Source organism: Scyliorhinus torazame, chromosome 15 (genome assembly GCF_047496885.1).
Source record: "Scyliorhinus torazame isolate Kashiwa2021f chromosome 15, sScyTor2.1, whole genome shotgun sequence".
Lineage (NCBI taxonomy): Eukaryota > Metazoa > Chordata > Chondrichthyes > Carcharhiniformes > Scyliorhinidae > Scyliorhinus > Scyliorhinus torazame.
The window spans coordinates 132,937,190-132,957,063 of record NC_092721.1 but is presented as its reverse complement, the minus strand read 5'-3'; the positions used below and the strand labels follow the sequence as shown (position 1 = coordinate 132,957,063).

General features: G+C 47.0%; 1 protein-coding gene across 2 annotated transcripts in view; it reads left to right on the top strand.

Annotated features, from left to right (window-relative positions):
* The window catches only part of gucy1a2 (guanylate cyclase 1, soluble, alpha 2), a 379,990-nt gene extending 360,419 nt beyond the window's left edge, over positions 1 to 19,571 (top strand). For both annotated transcript variants that reach the window (XM_072476754.1, XM_072476755.1), the window contains exons 7-8: positions 9,991 to 10,145; positions 18,896 to 19,571. In XM_072476754.1, the coding sequence (XP_072332855.1) occupies positions 9,991 to 10,145; positions 18,896 to 19,103 (363 nt within the window). In that variant the 3' untranslated portion in view covers positions 19,104 to 19,571. The remainder of the gene's footprint in view (positions 1 to 9,990; positions 10,146 to 18,895) is intronic.
* Positions 19,572 to 19,874: the final 303 nt, after the last annotated feature.

Here is a 19,874-nt window from a genome sequence, read left to right as displayed (position 1 = left end):
TCCTTCACACTGTACCTACGGAAGCACAGTGTCACTGCCTTTGGCGGCTCACTTGCCTTTGGTACAGGCCTCCACGACCGATGAGCCCGGTCCAGTTCATATCGGGAGGGATCCTCCCCCTCCCTCAATAGTTTTGCCAGCATCGCGGCAAAATACTTAGTCGGCTTTGGTACTTCAACTCCTTCGGGCAGCCCCACGACCCTCAAATTCTGTCGCCTGGATCTGTTTTCCAGGTCTTCCATTTTTCCTCGCAGATCCTTGTTAGTGTCCATCACCTTCCGCATCTCTTTCCCCATCGAGGCAAGTTGATCACCGTGCTGCAATAACGTCTCCTCCACTTCCTTCAGTGCCTCCCCTTGCTCTCGCATCTCCGCCACTGCGCTCACCACCTCCGTCCTCACCGGGGAAACCATCTCCTCCACCAGCGCACTCAAAACCTCCCTCATCTCCTTCCTCACCGTCTCCATGCATTTCTCAATCTGCGCCAACTGCTTTTCAAATTCCGCAGCCATCACCTTAGCTATTTCTTCAGCCGTCAGCAGTGCGGCCTCCCCTGGTGCTCCAGCCTCCATTTTCCTTGGTGACCTTTCCACTCCCCGACGGACCTCAGCTGGGTTTTTTTCGGCCGTTTTTTTGCTCACCCTCGACATTTTTCTTTGTTTTGTTTTTTCCCTCCTGTGTCTTCACTGTGCCTCCTCCGTGCCTTCTCCCTGCATCTGCCGCCTCCGTGGACCCTGGGACCGGGCTTAAAGCCCCGAAAATGCCGTTCCCGAACGGGAGCCCTCCATTGTGTGGCCGCCTCCCGCCCGCCGTCACCGGAAGTCTCATAATAATCTTTATTAGTGTCACAAGTAGACTTACATTAACACTGCAATGAAGTTACTGTGATAATCCCCTAGTCGCCACACTCCAGCGCCTGTTCGGGTATACGGAGGGAGAATTCAGAATGTCCAATCCACCTAACCTGCACATCTTTGGACTGTGGGAGGAAACCGGAGCACCCAGAGGAAGCCTACACAGGCACGGGGAGAACATGCAGACTCCGCAGACAGTGACCCAAGAGTGAATTGAACCTGGAACCCTGGCGCTGTGAAGCAACAGTGCTAACCACTGTGCTACCATGCATCTGCCTGACCAATTGCAAGATCTTCTCTTTATCCAAAAATTGGTGTAGCTTCGCCAGCATTGTCCTCGGCGGCTCGTTTACCTGCGGCTTCCTCATCAGTGCCCTATGTGCCCGATTGACCTACAGGAGCTGATCAAAGGCCCCCTCCCCCATTAGCTGCTCCAACACCTTGGCCACATAAGAGCATGCGTCCGCTCCCTCAATGATCTCAGGCATACTCACTATTCTCAAATTCTGCCTCCGGGAGCGGTTCTCCAGATCCTCCACTTTCTCCTTGAGCTGCTTCTGGGTCTCCCTCAACATCCCAAATTCGGTGGCCAACAAGTTAATCTGCTCCACGTGCCCCCCACTGCCTCTTCCACCTTCTGTATCGCCTGACTCTGGGTCTCCAGCCTCATCTCTGCACAGTCGATCCCCGCTTTCAGCGGGTCCACCACCTTCGCCAGGTCCTCCTGAGCCTCTCTCCTCTGTTGGTTAAATGTTTGGTTCAGAAAGTCCACCAACAGCTCCATCGACCACTAGACTGGTAGAACCGATCCCTTACTCTCCACCATCTTTCCCTGAGTCATATGAAGAGTTTCTTGCTCTTGCAGTTCCTTCCTTCTCGACCCATTCTGGTCCACGGATCTATCCACCGACCTCACCAATGGCGTATAACTTTCCTCCACCACCTCTGCACTGTTTTTTCTCCAAAACATCCACCCGGCAACCAGGGAAAAGGACCGGAAAAAAACACCTCGAGCGGGAGCTGCCAAATGTGCGAAAACCAACATAAACACATCTTAATTCAATTATTATTCCCATCTTACTCTTTTTCATTAAATTGTTGTATTTCTTTGTTGCCGCAAAGAGAAAAGGTATGGGGGTGCCCACACTCTGGATTCTTGAAAAACATGATGAGAGGTTTATTAAGGGTGTTGCTCATACAATCAAGGTGGTGATCTGCCCAAAACCCATGCAAACACTCTGCTGTCATCACTACACATCACGTGACGCAGAACCAGCAAGAATGTATTCCCAGATACATAAAAGGAGTAATTAGCACATTGTTAATTCTTGATGATCTGAGTGTTTCTCAAAGTCTGATGGAAGGCTGCAAGAATAATACTTTTTATTATCGATTATAGAAGTTGCCACTGTTCTTAGATCAGATCAGCGCGAGTAGTAATGCATATTTCTCACACCTTGCATGAGCTGTACATGTTAACATGAAATGTGTTTCTGTTCAATTTTCTATGAACATTACAACATTGTATAGTTATCATTAATTTGGCTAAAATAAAGTATGATTGTCCAGAACATTGTTTTACTCCAAGATCCTGCCAATCCAGAAATGTGCAGGTTAGGTGAATTTGCCTTAGTATCACAAAGATGTGCAGGTTAGGTGGGTTACGTGGATAGGGTGGGGCAGTGGACCGAGGTTGGGTGCTCTTTCAGGGAGTGGGTGCAGACTCAATGGGCTGAATGGCTTCTTTCTTCGCTGCAGGGATTCTATTCTGTGATTGTTCTTCAATGAGATACCGAGTATTGACATTATAGAGAAGCAGACTTTTAAAGGCTTCATTTGCAGAATGCCCTGAGGTTTGAAATGGTCTTTATTTAACAAAAATAATTCAAATAGTTAGCATTTCACACCTCTGGAGTGGGGTTAAGGTTCAATGATGGAATATCATACCGGGCAGCACGGTAGCATTGTGGTTAGCACAATTGCTTCACAGCTCCAGGGTCCCAGGTTCGATTCCGGCTTGGGTCACTGTCTGTGCGGAGTCTGCACATCCTCCCCGTGTGTGCGTGGGTTTCCTCCGGGTGCTCCGGTTTCCTCCCACAGTCCAAAGATGTGCAGGTTAGGTGGATTGGCTATGATAAATTGCCCTTAGTGTCCAAAATTGCCCATAGAGTTGGGTGGGGTTGCTGGGTTATGGGGATAGGGTGGAGGTGTGGACCTTGGATAGGTTGCTCTTTTCAAGAGTCGGTGCAGACTCGATGGGCCGAATGGCCTCCTTCTGCACTGAAAATACTATGAACTATATTTTGCCAAAACCGTGATTTCCAAACTATTGTCCAAGGAATGTGAGCTGCTTTTATTCAGTCGACTTGTGACAAATGTAAAGTTACTAATACAATAGAGAACTAATCTAAATACAGAATGTGCAGAGGGAGAGAAGGAGAGATCCACACTGCTCCATAACTTTACCACAAGATCCTGTCAACCTGCAGGGCCAGTGATGCATGCAGCCAATATATTCAGTCCAGCCATATGGCTGTGCTATTTTTGGAGGCACCATAAACACTGCCAAATTGCCTTGATTATTTCAATGAAGCCGGAGGTCAGCAGCTAAAACAGCACTGAGAAAGGTGGACCCGGAGACCGTAGAAGAGTGTGAGAGAAGAGCAGAGCAGCACATCATAGGCACATTGAGGGAGATGGACCTGCTGACCATAGAAGAGTGTGGGAGGAGAGCGGAGCAGCACAACTTAAGCGGCATTGAGGGAGGTGGACCTGCAGACCACAGAAGAATGTGAGAGGAGAGCAGAGCAGCAGCATCTCAAACAGTTGTCCAGTCTGTTGTCCTAGAGCAGACCATGCACCTTCTGTGGAAAATCAGTGTGACGTCACAGGAACAGGTAATTGATAGGTTGGTGAGTATTTTTCTCATTTATTTTTAAAGACTCAGTTAATTTATAAGTAATTGTAAGTTTTTATTAGTAGTAGTAATGTTTACTGGCAGTAATAAAACTTATTAGGAGTAGTAGGGTTTATTAATGAAAAGAAAATAAGGCAATAAATTAATTAATATAAAGGTGTAGGACAGGTGATGTATTGTGGCTACAGTATGTGGGACTAATGGTCACCAATGTGATCCAAGGTTCTTTAACCGTGTTAAAATCCATACCCCATAATCAACCGGTGCGAGTCCAAGTCAGGAATTTTCCCCAACACCCACCTCATAAAATCTACATCGTCCCAATTTGGGACATAAACATTAACCACCAGCATTCCCTCCAACTTTTCACTAACCATCACTTACCAATCCCCCCCCGGATTGGCCACAATGCTCGCCACCTCGAATGCAACAGCTTATTAACCAACACCGCCATCCCCCTCGTCTTCAGATCCATTCCCGAAAGAAACATCTGCCCCACCCATCCCTTCCTCAACCTCGTCTGGTCCCCTATCTTTAATTGCATCTCCTGCAAAAAGGCCACATCCGCCTTCAGACTCCTAAAGTACGCGAATGCACACAACTGTTTGACTGGCCCATTCAACTCACACATGTTCCACGTGACCAGCCTGGTCGGGGGCTCCCCGCCCCCTCCCATGTCAATCAGCCATATTCCTTTTTGAGCCTACCCCCAGCCCATGTCACGTGACCCTGCAGGAACACCCTTGGATGTCCACCATCATCGATCCCCTTCCGACTGCGCCACACCAATCACACCCTTGGCACCTCGACTTCTTTTTATTTTTGCGGAAAGAATAAATATATAACAGAAGAAAAAACTGCTGACGTGAATTCAGGTTATAAAAAACCATCGATGAAGATTTGGAAGTCTGAAGAAAACATGTCAACATGTGGGCTGAGTTTTAAAAAATAGAATACCATTCAGATCGTAGAGAGGCATCAGCGAGTCAATCAATCGATCGCGACAGCTGCTAGTGCAAAATGAGTGTTTTGATAATTAATCAGGACACAACTGTGACTTACTTAAGCAAAAGAATTTAAGTTTCAGGCGTACTCCTTGTAGTGGATAGAAGCTGCGGAGAGCACGCACATGGCACTGTAAACAGACTGCGGTAATGGGTACCTGGAAGGCTACCAGCTCTGCAACCTTCTGCTCGGCAACCAATAGTCCAGGCAAGGAAAGAACTAATTTGTTTGTGGCCTTGGAGATTGCTTGTTTTAGGTATATAAATGGAAGGGAGAAAGGCTGAAGAAGCACAGATCAGGGATGCAGGATCTGAAAAACAGTGGGAAAAAGTGGGGCCATGGACGCGTTTGATGAATATTATGAGACTTGGAATTCTTATGAGGAAAGGTTCCAATTGTATCTTGTCCCAAATCAGACACCAGAAAACTTGGATGCTGAGACTTTTCTCAGCCGGCTGGGTGAAAAATGTTCAAGTTATTACTAAACCTAGTCCACCCAGCTAAACCAGAAGGAAAGACCCACGGAGAGTTAAGTATATTTTTCTCCCCATCCACTGCTAAAAGATGTAAATTCCATGTCCATCGTTGTGCACAAGAGGAATGGGTAAACATTTCGCAATTTGTAACATGAAGATTTGTTTTGACAATTGTGCCAATGCAAATAAGGATGTAAAGCCCATTTGTATTATATGCAGGGATGTACTGACAAACGAGAGGAGAATTTTTCAGATTTTGAAAGATAAGGGGCGGGATTCTCCAAACCCCGCCTGGTCGGAGAATCCCCGGAGGGCGGCGTGAATCCCACTTCGCTGCTCTTACGCCAGCTGCCGTATTCCCCGGCGCCGGTTTGCGGGCGGGGCCTGTGATGTGGGGGCACTCTTTCCCTCCGCGCTGGCCTCTGTAAGGCTCCGCCATGGCCAGCGCGGAGAAGAAACCCCCTGCGCATGCGCAGGAACACGCCAGCGGTTCTGCGCATGCGCAGGACCACAGCGGCCCTTCACCGCCGGTTGGCACGGTGCCAACCCCTCCGGCGCCGGCCTAGCCCCCAGAAGTGCAGAGGATTCCGCAACGTCTGGGTGGCCCGACGGCGGAGTGGTTTGTGCCGTTCTTAGCGCCGGCGTCGGGCCATCGCGCCAAGTGCGGGAGAATCCCACTGGCCCATGTTGTCTGTGAAACATTGCTTTTGAGGTTGAGACCCCAGAGTCAGGTATTAACTTACAGCTGATTCCAAATGAAAATACTACACTGCTGTACCTGACCTGTGGGACCACATTAAAAACACGCCAAAAGCTCATGAGGCTGTCAGCATCCTGGAGTAGCATTAACCAGGAGTATCCAGTGTTGAGTAAAACAAGCATTTTGTTGCAATTCACGATGACCTACATGTGCGAGTTTGGATTTTCACTCTCACAAATATGAAGTGGAGATGCCGGCGTTGGACTGGGGTGAGCACAGTAAGAAGTCTTACAGCATCAGGTTAAAGTCCAACAGGTTTGTTTCAAATCACTAGCTTTCAGAGCACTGCTCCTTCCTCAGGTGAATTCACCTGAGGAAGGAGCAGTGCTCCGAAAGCTAGTGATTTGAAACAAACCTGTTGGACTTTAACCTGGTGTTGTAAGACTTCCTCCTGCACAAATATGAAGCCAACACAAAGGAACTGGCAGAATTCTGAGGACCAAACAGGCTCCTCTTTCACATTAAAATAAAGTGAACGTTCTGTGTGTTGCATAACGCGGCCAGCGTGGGTCCCGAAGGTCAGCCAGTTGGCAAAAGTGGAACCTGGGGAAAAAAAATTTGAAAAACTCTGCTCTGGGTGATACTGATCATAACATGATGGCATTTCATGTTTGAACCTCTTTTTTCTTTAACCTCCTTTACTTCTCCTTTCAGCGGTTTAACCCAACCTACGTGCTGCCAGAACACCACCTGGCAAGGTACTTAAATATTCTGATTCTAGTGTTGCTGCTGGATGAGGAATTGATGTAGGTAGTTTAATGATCTGCAGCAATGCTTTAACATGGACACAATCTATTGACCAAGGTCAATGATGATAGATACTAAATGGCGAAAATTAAATTCTCAGTCTAATATTAATGGATTTGCTATGACATTGCTCATGATAAATCAGAAGAAACACTTCTATAATTGCAGGACCAATTGTGTAAGACACAAGGAAGCTGAATCTTGCCAATTGGCACATGGAAATGCTTGGTTTCTGGATGAAATTCAAAGGGAAAGTGCCAGAGGGCCCTCACCCTGAGCCTTTGGCATAGTTGGGGGTCATGGAATTTCCCTGTGATAGGGCAGAATAAGCATTCTAATGCACTGAAATTAGACAGGTGGTCTTAATTGAATCTTGGGCCTTATTTTCCACTCAGAACACTAATCCAGTCAAGAAGATTGTTGCGAGATGCCTTCTGGCTGCAATGTTTGGACACAAGTCAGAAGGCCCCACAGTGAAAACCCATTACTGCTGCTGCAAGTTTATAATGCTGCCAGCAACAGATGGCTTTCTGTGCCTCAGTTTTTGTCGCAGTCCCTGGCAGGAACTTTCTAGTGATCTGGAGCTAGAAGTACAGGTGGATTCAAGTCATGTAATGTGAACAATAGTCCTCCAGGTGACTGGTTGCCATTTGGTAAAGGGCGGGGGGGATGACGCCATTGTGGGGTGTGTGGATCATGGTGAGGTGATTCAAACGTGCGCCTTGTGTGAGGTGGAGCTCTCCTTGGGTTCACCTTCCACTATAATGGCACAAAGTCTAATTCCCGAAAGTTAACACTGCAGTCCATTGATCAATGAATAATTGTTGGTTCGTGAGGGAAATATACAAGTTGGAAGGTAATTTTATTCCTGTTCAACATTGTGTGGTGTTTTAGTTGCCAGGGAAGCAGAAGTAGTTTTAGATCATGGCGGATGGATCCAAGCTCGGCGGCGGAAGAAAGGAGGCCCACCAAACAGAGAGGCCGGCCCGCCGATCGGTTGGTCCCGATCGCGTACCAGACCACACCGGAGGACCCCTCCGGGAACAGAGCCCCCCTCCGCCCCCCCCCCCCCCACAGGCCTTCGTGATGAGTACCCACCGGCAGCAACCAGGTGTGGAGGGCGCCGGCGGGAGTAGGCCGTTTACACGCGGCCGCTCGGCCCATCCATGCCAGAGAATCGTCGCTCGCCGTTTGCGCCGATTCTCCAAGCGGCCCGGCGCGATTCTCGCGGCTCTGGTTTCGGGGGGGGTGGAAGAATCGCGTGCGGTGGTCGGGGCGGCGTGGCGCGATTCGCCGGAAATAAGATTTCAGTGGGTTTAATTTAGTCGTTCAGTGTAAGAGACGTAAAACTCTAATTAGATTCATGCTAGACAATGGTCTTTGTATGTGTGGGGGTTTAGTCTGTTCAACTGTTCTTCTATTGTGCTTAGAGAGGATTACAGCATGAAAAGTAAACAAGCTGGGAGAATTAAAAAGTCAATTTTTAGTAACTGGGGTGCCTTTTTGAATGTCGTTTTAGCTGTATTCATAGAAGCTGGGGTAAGGAAGCAAGAGAGTAAACAGCTCCCAGCTCTGCTAAAAGCAGTAAAACCATGAAATAGAGTAATGGGCATGAAAGAAAGCTCTAGAGGTACTAAAGGACAGTTAGTTCATTCTAGAAACCAGGGAATGGAAAGAAGCTCCAGGTATATTGAAGTAAAAAGGAACAAAGAAGAACTGCATTTGGAACAGGATACTGTTCATGGAAGTCAGATCTGGGAAGAAAAGAACCGATCAGGTTAGCTACCGACGAGCCACATATCTGAAGCAATCACGAGGTTTGGTGTCCTTATTTCCAGTTTTTGAAGCAATAGTGTTCTGTTGGGGTCTGAGTACCTGAGTTTGTGTAAAATTTTGGATGCATGTTGCAATTCAAGACAAAGGAATTTCAAAGGGAGGGTTGGAAAACCTGGAGGTGATTACTTGCTAAAACAGTGGAGAAGAAACCTTGTTTGAAAGGTTAGTTGAAACACCTGGGGCGGGATTCTCTGACCCCCCCCCGCCGGGTCGGAGAATCACCGGAGGGGCGGCGTGAATCCCGCCCTCGCTGGCCGCCGAATTCTCCGGCACCGGATATTCGGCGGGGGCGGGAATCGCGGTGCGCCAGTTGGCGGGGCCCCCCCGGCGATTCTCCGGCCCGCGATGGGCTGAAGTCCCGCTGCTGCTATGCCGGCCCCGCCGGCGTGAATTGAACCAGGTCCCTTACCAGCGGGACCTGGCGGCGCGAGCGAGCTCCGGGGTCCTGGAGCGAGGCGATCTGGTTCCGGGGGGTGCCCCCACGGTGGCCTGGCCCGCGATCGGGGCCCACCGATCCACGGGTGGGCCTGTGCCGTGGGGCACTTTTTTACTACGCGTCGGCCGTGTAGGTCTCCGCGATGGCCGACGCGTAGGTGATGCCCCCCCCCGTGCATGCGCGGGGATGACATCAGCAGCCGCTGACGCTCCCACGCATGCGCGCACTACTGCTGGACGGCGGAGCCCCTTCGGCGCCAAAGGCCTTCCACGCCAGCCGGCGGGGCGCCAACTACTCCTGGGCGGGCCTAGCCCCTAAAGATGCGAGCTTGGCCCCTAAAGGTGCAGAGGAATCCGCACCTTTGGGGCGGCCCAACGCCGGAGTGGTTCACGCCGCTCCATCCCGCCGGGACCCCCCCCCCCCCCCCCGCCAGGTAGGGGAGAATCCCACCCATGGAGTTGATTTTATGATGGAAACTGTTGATGGAAAGCATTGTTTGAAAGAAGATTTTAAAGCCTTTCTTTCTGTGAGAGTGAAGTTTAAAAACATTCATGTGACAATCATCTGAGTGGAATTTGAAGAGAAATCCACGAAAGATCGATTGAGTGGCACCTGGCATTTGATTTCAGAGTGGGGTGTTATCCTTGAAATCTGTGAACATTTGTGAAACTCAGGGAGGTGATTCCTAAGGGAGTAAAGGTAGTAAAGTATCTTAGGGAGTAAAGGAGTATTGTATCGTAATCAAACTTTTCACGTTTAATCATTTTTTTCTTGTTGTTAAAAACTAATCAGCAAACAAGTGACTGTATTCCTCCACATTTTCTAAGAGCCAGAGTTCCATTCTGGAATTCAACTGGAATCATAATATTAACTAATTTCTGTGAGATTGATTGTTGTGTAAAGCATTGAGATGATATGAGCGTCTCAGGTATTTAACAAGGTGCCTTTTGTTTTTAAAGTTACGGATTGGGATCCATTCCGGCTCTGTACTGGCGGGAGTTGTTGGTGTGAAAATGCCTCGTTATTGTTTGTTTGGAAACAACGTGACTCTGGCCAGCAGGTTTGAGTCAGGAAGTCAACCGCGGCGCATAAACGTCAGTCCCACAACATACCAGTAAGTACAAAACACAGTGTGATTCAGTCCCGCTCGTACAGATTATGACATGCCTAGAGCCCAGCATCTTGACTGGATCTCGGAGTGTACAGAAAACATTGTAATTAATGATCACCAGCTGACAGATTTGCTTCTCTACATCATGAATTCACAATACACAGGGTAAAATCACACTGACACTTCTGAAGTGAAAATTCCTCTTGCCTTCCCTGGCTCTATTTACACTGAAGCAAATCTCAAGAGATTTTTTAAAAAATTCTTTTTCATTTTCTTCCTTCTCTTCTGACAGTATTAGACTGGAGTTTATTCTTTGCTTTGCTTGGGGATGTTACATCAAATTTTCATCTCCATTGTGCTGTTCCAGGATTTCCTGTAACTTCCCAGAGGTATATCATTAGGCCTGCCGGGGTGCAGTTCCAGTGGTGGTGAGAGTGGAGTAGGCCTCACTCCCAATGTTTCTTCTAAACCCACAGGTGCAAGTCATGCATACAGCAACCCAGAACATGCATCTAAGATGCATGTAAGATGCATGTATGTGAAACAGTCTTAAGAGGGATCACCAAATGCAACACAGGCTGCACACAATTGAAAAATTAGAGGAACATCCTCACCATCCAAAATTTTCCTTATTTTCTACTGTTTACAGGCAGGATCATGGAGGACAATTCCTTCCCCCCCCCCCACGACCCCATATTGCCTTGTGACCTCTAGTAATTTAATGGTTCTCTAAATAGAGAAGTGTCCGGACAGAATTTCAGACAGGAATCATTTGAAGAATTACACACATAAATCTACATAGTATCACTCTGCGGCACACATTTATACAGAAGTCAACCATTCTGCCACCCTTATTACAACTATTTTAATTAAACTTTGAAAGGTGTGACATGTTTCTGTTAAGTATAGTTATTTCGTTTCAGTTTTTAGCAACCACATTGGGCCATACACAGCTCGAATGTCCCGAATACCTTGACCAGATACCAAACAAGGTATCTTAAATCTCAGCACAACGTACAGCGTGTGTTCACTCTCTTGTTATTGTGTACTCAGCAACAGCACTAAGCAACCCAAGCTAATTTGCATTGAGTGCCATTAAATGCTAGGCTCCATGATAGAGTTTGGTACAAATCCAGCTCACTGCACTTTGTAAAGTGTGCTGTTCAGCAATATTCTAATTGGATCCTCCAGCCAGTGAGCATGTGTTTCAAAGAGGGACCTGCCGCAGGCTAGCAAATACAGATTTCAAGCAACATCATTAATACAAGACTGTAAAAATCAAGTAAGTGCTCTTACTAACTCATTTGAATATTTTCGAACACACTCCTAACAATAAGCTTGATCACCATTACAAAACTAATTGGTTCTTGCTAACAACTACCTCTCTGAGAATGGGAAAAGACAGCACACCTAATTATTCTGACATTTGCAAGCCAATTTTGAGCAGGCCAAATCTTTATCTCTCTTAGGATTGGGTTATTTTCACCATTGCTGCCTTATTTGGTATTTTGTTTTTTAATCAGTGTTAATTTCATTCAACTTAATAGCTTAAAAATTGTATTGTGCTGTACTCATTTTGGAGGTGTGAAACAGCACCTGAGAGTGCAAGATGATGAGTAACATGTGCCCCATTCTGAGCCAGAGCTGAACCTTCTGCCATATTGGATTGGGTCCATCCATTGGCATTCAGAAGTATTAAAAGTTACTCATAACAATAGGCTTGCATGTTGGTTGTAGGAATTCTTTCAGAATACAATAGTCATGCGACCTTTATAATTGCCATCCTTACAACTACTTTTCCTGTTCGACACCAGACTCCTGAGTGTCAACCTCATTTGACTCAAATATTAGCACCAAAAGCTTAATCCAGTGTAGCGGGTTCCTTCTTGTTTTACTCCACTACTGGGCCGATATCTGGGGTTTGTATATCTGTGTGTGTCTCTCTCCAGCTGGCACTGAAACTTCAGAGGCCAGGGGATGCCGCACTGGGACACCTCCGCGGGAGAGAGCACTGAATCAAGCCTGCCGTTTATTCCTAACCGGAAGCCTGAGGCTTATATCGCACAGATATCCAGACCCCCACCAATGCCCAGGTGATTCTCTCTCTTGCCGGTGGTAAAACACCCACCCGGTTCCTACTTCGCTGGAGTAGCTTTCCCAAGAGAGAGAATAGGACACTGCTGTTTATCACCTAACCAGCAGCCTGTCCTGAGTGAACGGGTTCGAATCGTTCCAAGATTACCCTAGGTTCTCGACCCCGGAATTAGGGTGAGGAGTTTTTAAATATGACTTGGTCAGAGATCGCTGGTGAGAGATCGAAGAATTGGAACGGACTCCAATTACAATTCAAATCGAGGTTTATTGAAAAACCCAGGTCAAAATCACCAAACAGAAAAAAATATAACAAAACCTTAAGCTCTAACAAAACTATGTCTATCAAGGAAATTCTATAACGGACACAACGTAAAATCTTATCGGTACACAATTTTAGCAATGGTACAAAATTGAGTAAAAGAGCACACAAACCAAGCCCCCTGCCCCAAAGCCTCAACCACTATCAAAGTCAAGGGAGTTTCGCACGCTGCTGCAGGGTACTTATAGTCCAAGGCTGCGGCTCGAGCAGGAGGTCAAGTCGAAGGTGGAGAGGTCAAGCCAAGAGACCCTCAATTGAAACGCAGGCCCCTTTTATATCCGTTTACCTGGGTTTTTTCCTGTGTTTGGCCAGCCCCTTTTGCATTGAGTCTGTAAAGGTTTAAAGTTCCCGCTGGTCCCACCCCCTTTGAGCCGGTCAGACCTGTCAAGATGGGAGTACCTCCCCTAGGTCCGCCTCCAACTTGGTAGTTTGAGTTTGGCGCGGGCTCCGCCCCCTCCGACCAGTGAGTTCCTGCCGGCGGCTTCTGTCAAGATTGGAGTACCTCCCCTAGGTCCGTCTCCAACTTGGTTTTTTTCCACCGGTTACCTTTCCGGGGCTTTTCCAGCGCAATATACTAAGCCCAGACAGTCTACCTTTTGAGATAACGAGGTCAAGCTCCTTCTTGAAGATTTTCAAGGTCTTCCATCTGCTCCGGAGATCGCTGCTATTCTCACCTCGCTATGTTGATGGGGTGTTGATTGGATTCCGCTCTGGTGGAGACAAAGTCATTTACATCTGCATGGGGGCTATGACCATCCCATTGTCCTGCTCGCAGGCAGGCCCCTTTGTATTACCATGCCCCTTTGTCTCTGTGTTTAACCCTATCTAGTTGTCTGGCTCCTTCTTCCTTGCAGCTCCGGGGTTTTTTTTTTGTAAATATCCATACACATACCCAGCTCAGCGGGCCAAGCCTGCTGGTAAATTTGGTTATGTTCCTTTGGCTGAAAAGTGTCCAGTTTACAGTCTCTGGGTTTTATTGTTGAACACAGTCCCAAAAAGAGCCGAATTGCCTGAAAACCTTACACCAGAAAAAATATCTAGAAGAATTCATTTCATAATTGGATTAAAAAATGTAAATGTCGCCACTGTCCCAGAGGCCGCTGTCCCCTTTGAGAGTAGACCCAAGAGTCACCACACCTCAAGTGAGGGGTGAGGTTGAGAAGGTGGGGCCTTAATGAATAATCTCAGCCAGTACGGGAATTGAACCCGCGCTGTTGGTGTCGCTCCGCATCACAAACTAGCCATCCAGCCAACTGAGCTAATATAGAATCATACTTGTGCAAAGCCCTGGTACTTGCATTGTCTGTTAATGTAACGATCCTATTGCTCCTACAAAGTGGATCCCAAAGGCTTCAACCTCTTCTACAGCACCCCACACACCCCAATCTCCACCACCTTGAAGGACATAGGCAGTATGCACATAGGAACATCAACTCTTCCAAATTCCCCTCCAAATCATCCTGATTTGGCCAAATCCTGTCATTACTTCTTTGCCTCAGGGTGAAAATCCTGGAACTCCCAACCTAACAGCATTATGTGAGAACCTTCACCATATGGACTGCAATGTTTTAAGAATGTTGCTTTTTACCACCTTCTCAGACATAGGAACAGGAGTAGGCCATTCAGCCCTTGACCCTGCTCCACCATTCAATGAGATCATCACTGATCTGTGGCCTAACTCCATATATCTCCTTTAACCTATATCCATTTATACCTTTGCTTAACAAAAATGTATCTATCTCACACCTCTACCATCCTTTGTGTGTAGACATGCTTCCTAACATCTCTCCTGAATGATCTGGTCCTAATTTTTAACTATGCCCCCAGTTCTAGAATCTCCAACCAGTGAAAACATTTTACCTTTATCTACCCTGTCTTTACCTGTAATGCAACTAGGGAGGGCAATAAATAGTGGCCTTACTAGCGATGCCAAGAATGAATGTTTTTAAATACTTGGAAGTCTGTATGGATTCCTTGGAGGACTCTACAGATGGCCTTCAGACACTGGTCATCTTAGAGCAGCTCTGGCCCCACGGGCCTGGTTCCAGACTGCAGAATCCTGGTCTTTTGGATGAGCTGGGCTACTGGTTGAGCACATCGGTCATTGTGTATGTACTCCTTCTGCTTCTCACATCTGAAGACTACTCTCCTGTTTGCATGACAGGATAGTGCATAATAAGATCAGGAGTGGGCCATTTGGCCCATCGAATCTGCTCTGACGTTCAGAGAGATCATGACTTATTGTGGCCTTAGCTCCACTTTCCTGCTTATCCCCCCACCCCATGACCATGAGTCCCTGTCGACATACAAAGGACCAGAATCAGAAGACTCAATTGTAAGCTTCCTTGGATCGGACATCCTGAGCATTCCTATACAAAACTGCACTGATGAAGAAGGGAGAATCTGAAGCTGCAAATCTCTCCCCCAAATCATTTCAAATTATCATCCATAGGCATTATTCTCTTCCCCTTCTTAGGCTATTTAACATAGACATGAACATCATACGCATGGGTACGATCTACTGGCCATGCTTTGCCCAAAAAGCAGCGCGACATGGCCAAGTGGCCGGTAACTGCCAGCAGACCCCGCTCCCAGAATCTACCCGGCTGACCACACCTCATGCGATTTAATGCGATCTCACGAGACGTCGCAATGTGAAGTCCATCCATTGTGAGCGGGATGACTTTTTGGCAAATCTGCATATTAGAGCAAGAGAGATGGTCTCACTCTAATATGAAATTCCCTGAGGTAACCAAGGCATTGGGAAACAGCCCCTTCACCTTGGAAATCTTGGGCGAGCGACGTTCAGGACTGGTCTCCTTGAACGGGGTCTCCCAGTGGATCAGAGGCCCCCAGGTGCTTGCCCTCTGGGCATAGTGGCACCCTGGCACTGCTGGTACTACCTGGCACCCTGGCACTGCCAGCCTGTCACCTTGGCAGTGCCAACTGGCACTGTCAAGGTGCCCAGGTGGCACTGACAGCTGGAAGGGGCACTGCCAAGGTGCTGTGCTGGCAGTGCCAAGATACAAAGCTGGTATTTTTTGCACCATGGTGTTTGGGCCCGGGAGTAGCCTTTGCACGAGGTGGGGTGTGGGGGGGGGGGGGGGGAGGACCCCCGACCCCCTTGTAGGTGAGTTGGGGGTTGTGGGGGTTCGGGGGTCATTTCTGTGTATCGGGAAATCGGGACACCATTTAAAAATGGCATCCCGACCTCTCCTTGCACTGAGGAGCTTTGACGAGTGGGTCTCCTCAGTCAGGAAATGGGACTAAGTGTGGCTCTAGCGTGTTTCCCGCTGAGGCCCCGTAACTAACTGGATAGATAGCATTGTGTTTCTCGGCATTTTGGCTTCCGAAAACACGCGGCTAACCACGCTCGCTATAGTTCCCATTTGGTTTGATAGCGCCCAATATCTTGAAATGTAGACTATATTTGAAGTTACAACCCTAAATGTGAACCCGAACATTTATTCCTTTTTTAATGATTTTAAGAATTGACCATCTGCCTGCTAGCTCTATCAGTGGTCCTAAGCCAGACAAATGACCTGTCTTTGTCTCATCAATACTTATCAGCACTGACATAGTGATTTATTTCTCGGAGGCTGCAGTGAAATAAATACTGGGTGAGTCATCAGTGTACCGGTTAAGAGGTGCAAATGATGGCGGCGCAGGATGAACTGGAAGCTGCTGCCTTGTTGCATCCATGACTGCCCTCTGATGGGAAATGGAGCATCGCAATTGAGAAACCATATCACACACCTGGTGCTATTCAGAAAGAAAGGAGATGAAATTGTTGGATATTGACGAATGCATCAGCCCCCTCCCTGATTTACATATATGATGGGAGCACAATGGTGAAAGCAGGCAGTTGGGCTGTGCTGCCTGCTAATCTTCTTTTCTTGACTTCTTTCATTTTGTACCATAGCAACATGAAATATAATATTTCATTCAAAAAAAACCTGCATTATTAATTTGAACTTGACTTGTTGATTGCCAGAGGACCTACAGCTTTCACTTAGACATTTTGTCACTCCCTGAGCTGCTGCATGAACTTGTATTGTGAGAGTTACTTTATTAAAGTTCTTCACTGTCTCCCAATGTCTGCTCAATTGATTTCTGCGTTTTTGCTTTCCACGATTTTGTTTCAACATAAACTTTCCCAATAGATACAAAAGAATGACAGATAGCTAAACAATAGAGAAAATGTAAAAATAAAACAAATTCTTTATTCTTTCATGGAATGTGGGCATCGCTACCAAGGCCAGCATTTGTTGCCCATCTCTAATTGCCCCTGAACTGAGTGGCAGTTTAGAGTCAACCGCATTGCTGTGGGTCGGGAGTCACATGTTGGCCAGACCAAGTAAGGATGGCAGATTTCCTTCCCTAAATGGAGAAAAACAGTCAAAAAAAGCCCTAACCCAGCACCAAAAGATAGTAGAAAAGTGAAAATAAAAGAATTCCGAGCCACCATCTATTTATTTAAGGACTCTATTATCCATGGAATTTCCATTTTGCCAACTTGGGATGGGATGCAGATCAAATATCACTATCCTGTGTTAAAAGGTGAATGGCAATTTAGGGTGATGTATAATGTCTACTAGAAGGTTGGGCATTTCACAAATCGGATAGGGTCCTCCCTGCATATTTTTCTGACACTGCCATGTGTTTTATGCAATAGGACAGTGCCTATCAAACAGAAATCTACTCTCCAGTTCACCTGACAGGGAAAATGAGATATTGTAGCAGAAATTTACCACGTAATCAGAAGAGGTCACAGTTTCCTAGGTTACTCTTTAAAAAGAACAATCTTAAAGAGAGAGATATTTTTGTTTCACCTTATCACCTCACACCAAAGTCCACCAGAGGGATGTTTCTCAGATCCCAGTTTTATTTAACTCGTCTGCAAGCTGTGGCTAATTAATGGATCATCTTTAACTCAAATCTTACATAGATATTATTAGAAAATGACTTCCCCGTTCTAACCAGCAGAGCTGACATTTATTACTCCTCTTTGGACTGCATTTAAATTCTTAAGAGAATTAAGGGTGAACAGTGCAATGACAGAATGTTGCTCAAGGTACTTACTGCTTCTCAAGGTGACACAAAGGCATTTCTAAAATGCTCATTATATATTGGTAGGGAGAAAATCACTGTAATTTACTGCAATGCCACAGGCAGTCATTCTTTTTCTGCAATATCGATGAAACCAGCAACCATTGTATCACATTGTAAGAATGTATACTAAAGCATCTCGCACAGGCAGCCAAAAATGGTACACAGATATAGCAAGAAGCACGTGTGAAAGAGCTCAAAGGATATGGGAAAAAAATTAGTTCAACAATTTCAGACCATAATCTCCATGCCCATGTTGTCTCCTTTGCTTTGTAGATTTTTGTTTTGGTCTTGGGCACTTGCAGCGTCGGCACTGACCATACTATCTAACAGAGCTCCTCAGCACATGAAGAGTTCGGGACGCCATTTTTAAATGGCACCCCGATCTCTCGATCCCACAACGCAATCCCCAGACCGATCGCCTGTGAAACAAAGCCCCCCCCACCTCCGAGTGCCATTCCGCCTAGTCTCTGTTTCTGGGGACCAGTGCTAAACGGCGCCCGGCTGGGGTCTCATCGGCAAAGCTGATAGATGCTGCTAGCCTTTCGATTCAGCATCAGCAGGGCTAAGTGGGTTTCTAAACTCACTTAACTGTGCAAAATTTTCAAAGAGAAATAGCTTTTAGTCGGCTGTAATAGCTTCCAGACAGCCAGGTGTCTGGATTGTTTATTTTCAATTCCCTTCACACTTGAATGCATCTCAAGTACCCTCCTTTGAAGCTAACCTTAATGTTTATAAACATCGAGCTATGATTGATAGGTTCTTACCACATCAAAGAAGTTAGTTGCTTTCTGCTGAGAAAAAAACAAGTGAAAGCACTTATTTCCTAGATGTTTATAAGCATTTGGATGGCAAGGGAGAGTGAATCGCTCCTGGATACCGCTTCTAGAGCCAGCGCAGACCAGGAGTGAATGTACTCCAAGGGGGAAGCTTTGTCTCCCAAACGGAAAATCCTGCCCCAAGTCAACCCAATGTCTTTTCTTTGCCTATGAGATGGCTAGAAGAAATCGTTTATTCAAACTGGGCCCTGTTAGATCCAGCAAACTTAATCCAGCAAACACTGGAACCAAGGAAGAGCTTGTTTTTAATTGCAAGTAGTATTAACTGTTGGTTATTCAATGCTTTTTCTTTGCCTATCGCCTAGTGAATGTCGAATATGTTATATTCTGGGTACAGGACCTTTGTGTTGTTTCATTTGATTCTTTTAACCTTTGTTTCATTTTAAATGTAGGCTATTAAAGGGAGATGAGAGTTTTAAGTTCATACCACGCTCGCGAAGTGACCTTCCAGAAAACTTCCCAAAGGAAATTCATGGAATATGTTATTTTCTGGAGGCCAATGCTCCCCTGAATTCATCAAGGATGATAAGCATGCCTGCTTGCACAAGGAAAAAATCATACAATATTGGGACTATGTTCCTTCGGGAGACCAGTTTATGATATGAAATGTGTTCTTGAGGTGGGTTTGGGAGCTGATCATGCACACCCGGTGTGAAGGATGGCACCACACGCAGGCTTCCTAAATTGCTCAACACCTGCCTGAAAGCTGAACCTGGAAAATCCAATTTAAAGCAGTGATGGATGTGTTCCATGTACATTGAAAGCATATCCCCATTCCTGGTAAGGTGGGAAAAAACAAAGTTAGTAATATTCTGCTTTAAATAATTTGTCTACAACAAAATTAGTAGTGGCAAACATATACAGGTGTACAAGTATTATGTTGAGATGAGATATTTAGCTGAGTGTCATATAATGAAGAAAAAACATATGGGGCGAGATTCTCCGACCCCCCGCCGGGTCGGAGAATCGCCGGGGGCTGGCGTGAATCCCGCCCCTGCCGGTTGCTGAAGTCTCCGGCACCGGATATTCGGCGGGGGCGGGAATCGCAGCGTGCCCGTTGGCGCCCCCCCCCCCCCGCTCGATTCTCCGGCCCGAATGGTCCGAAGTCCCGCCGCTAAATTGCCTGTCCCGCCGGCGTAAATTAAACACCTACCTTACCGGCGGGACAAGGCGGCGCGGGCGGGCTCCGGGGTCCTGGGGGGGGGCGCGGGGCGATCTGGCCCCGGGGGGTGCCCCCACGGTGGCCTGGCCCGCGATCGGGGCCCACCGATCCGCGGGCGGGCCTGTGCCGTCGGGGCACTCTTTCCCTTCCGCCTCCGCTACGGCCTCCACCATGGCGGAGGCGGAAGAGACTCCCTCCAATGCCAAGCG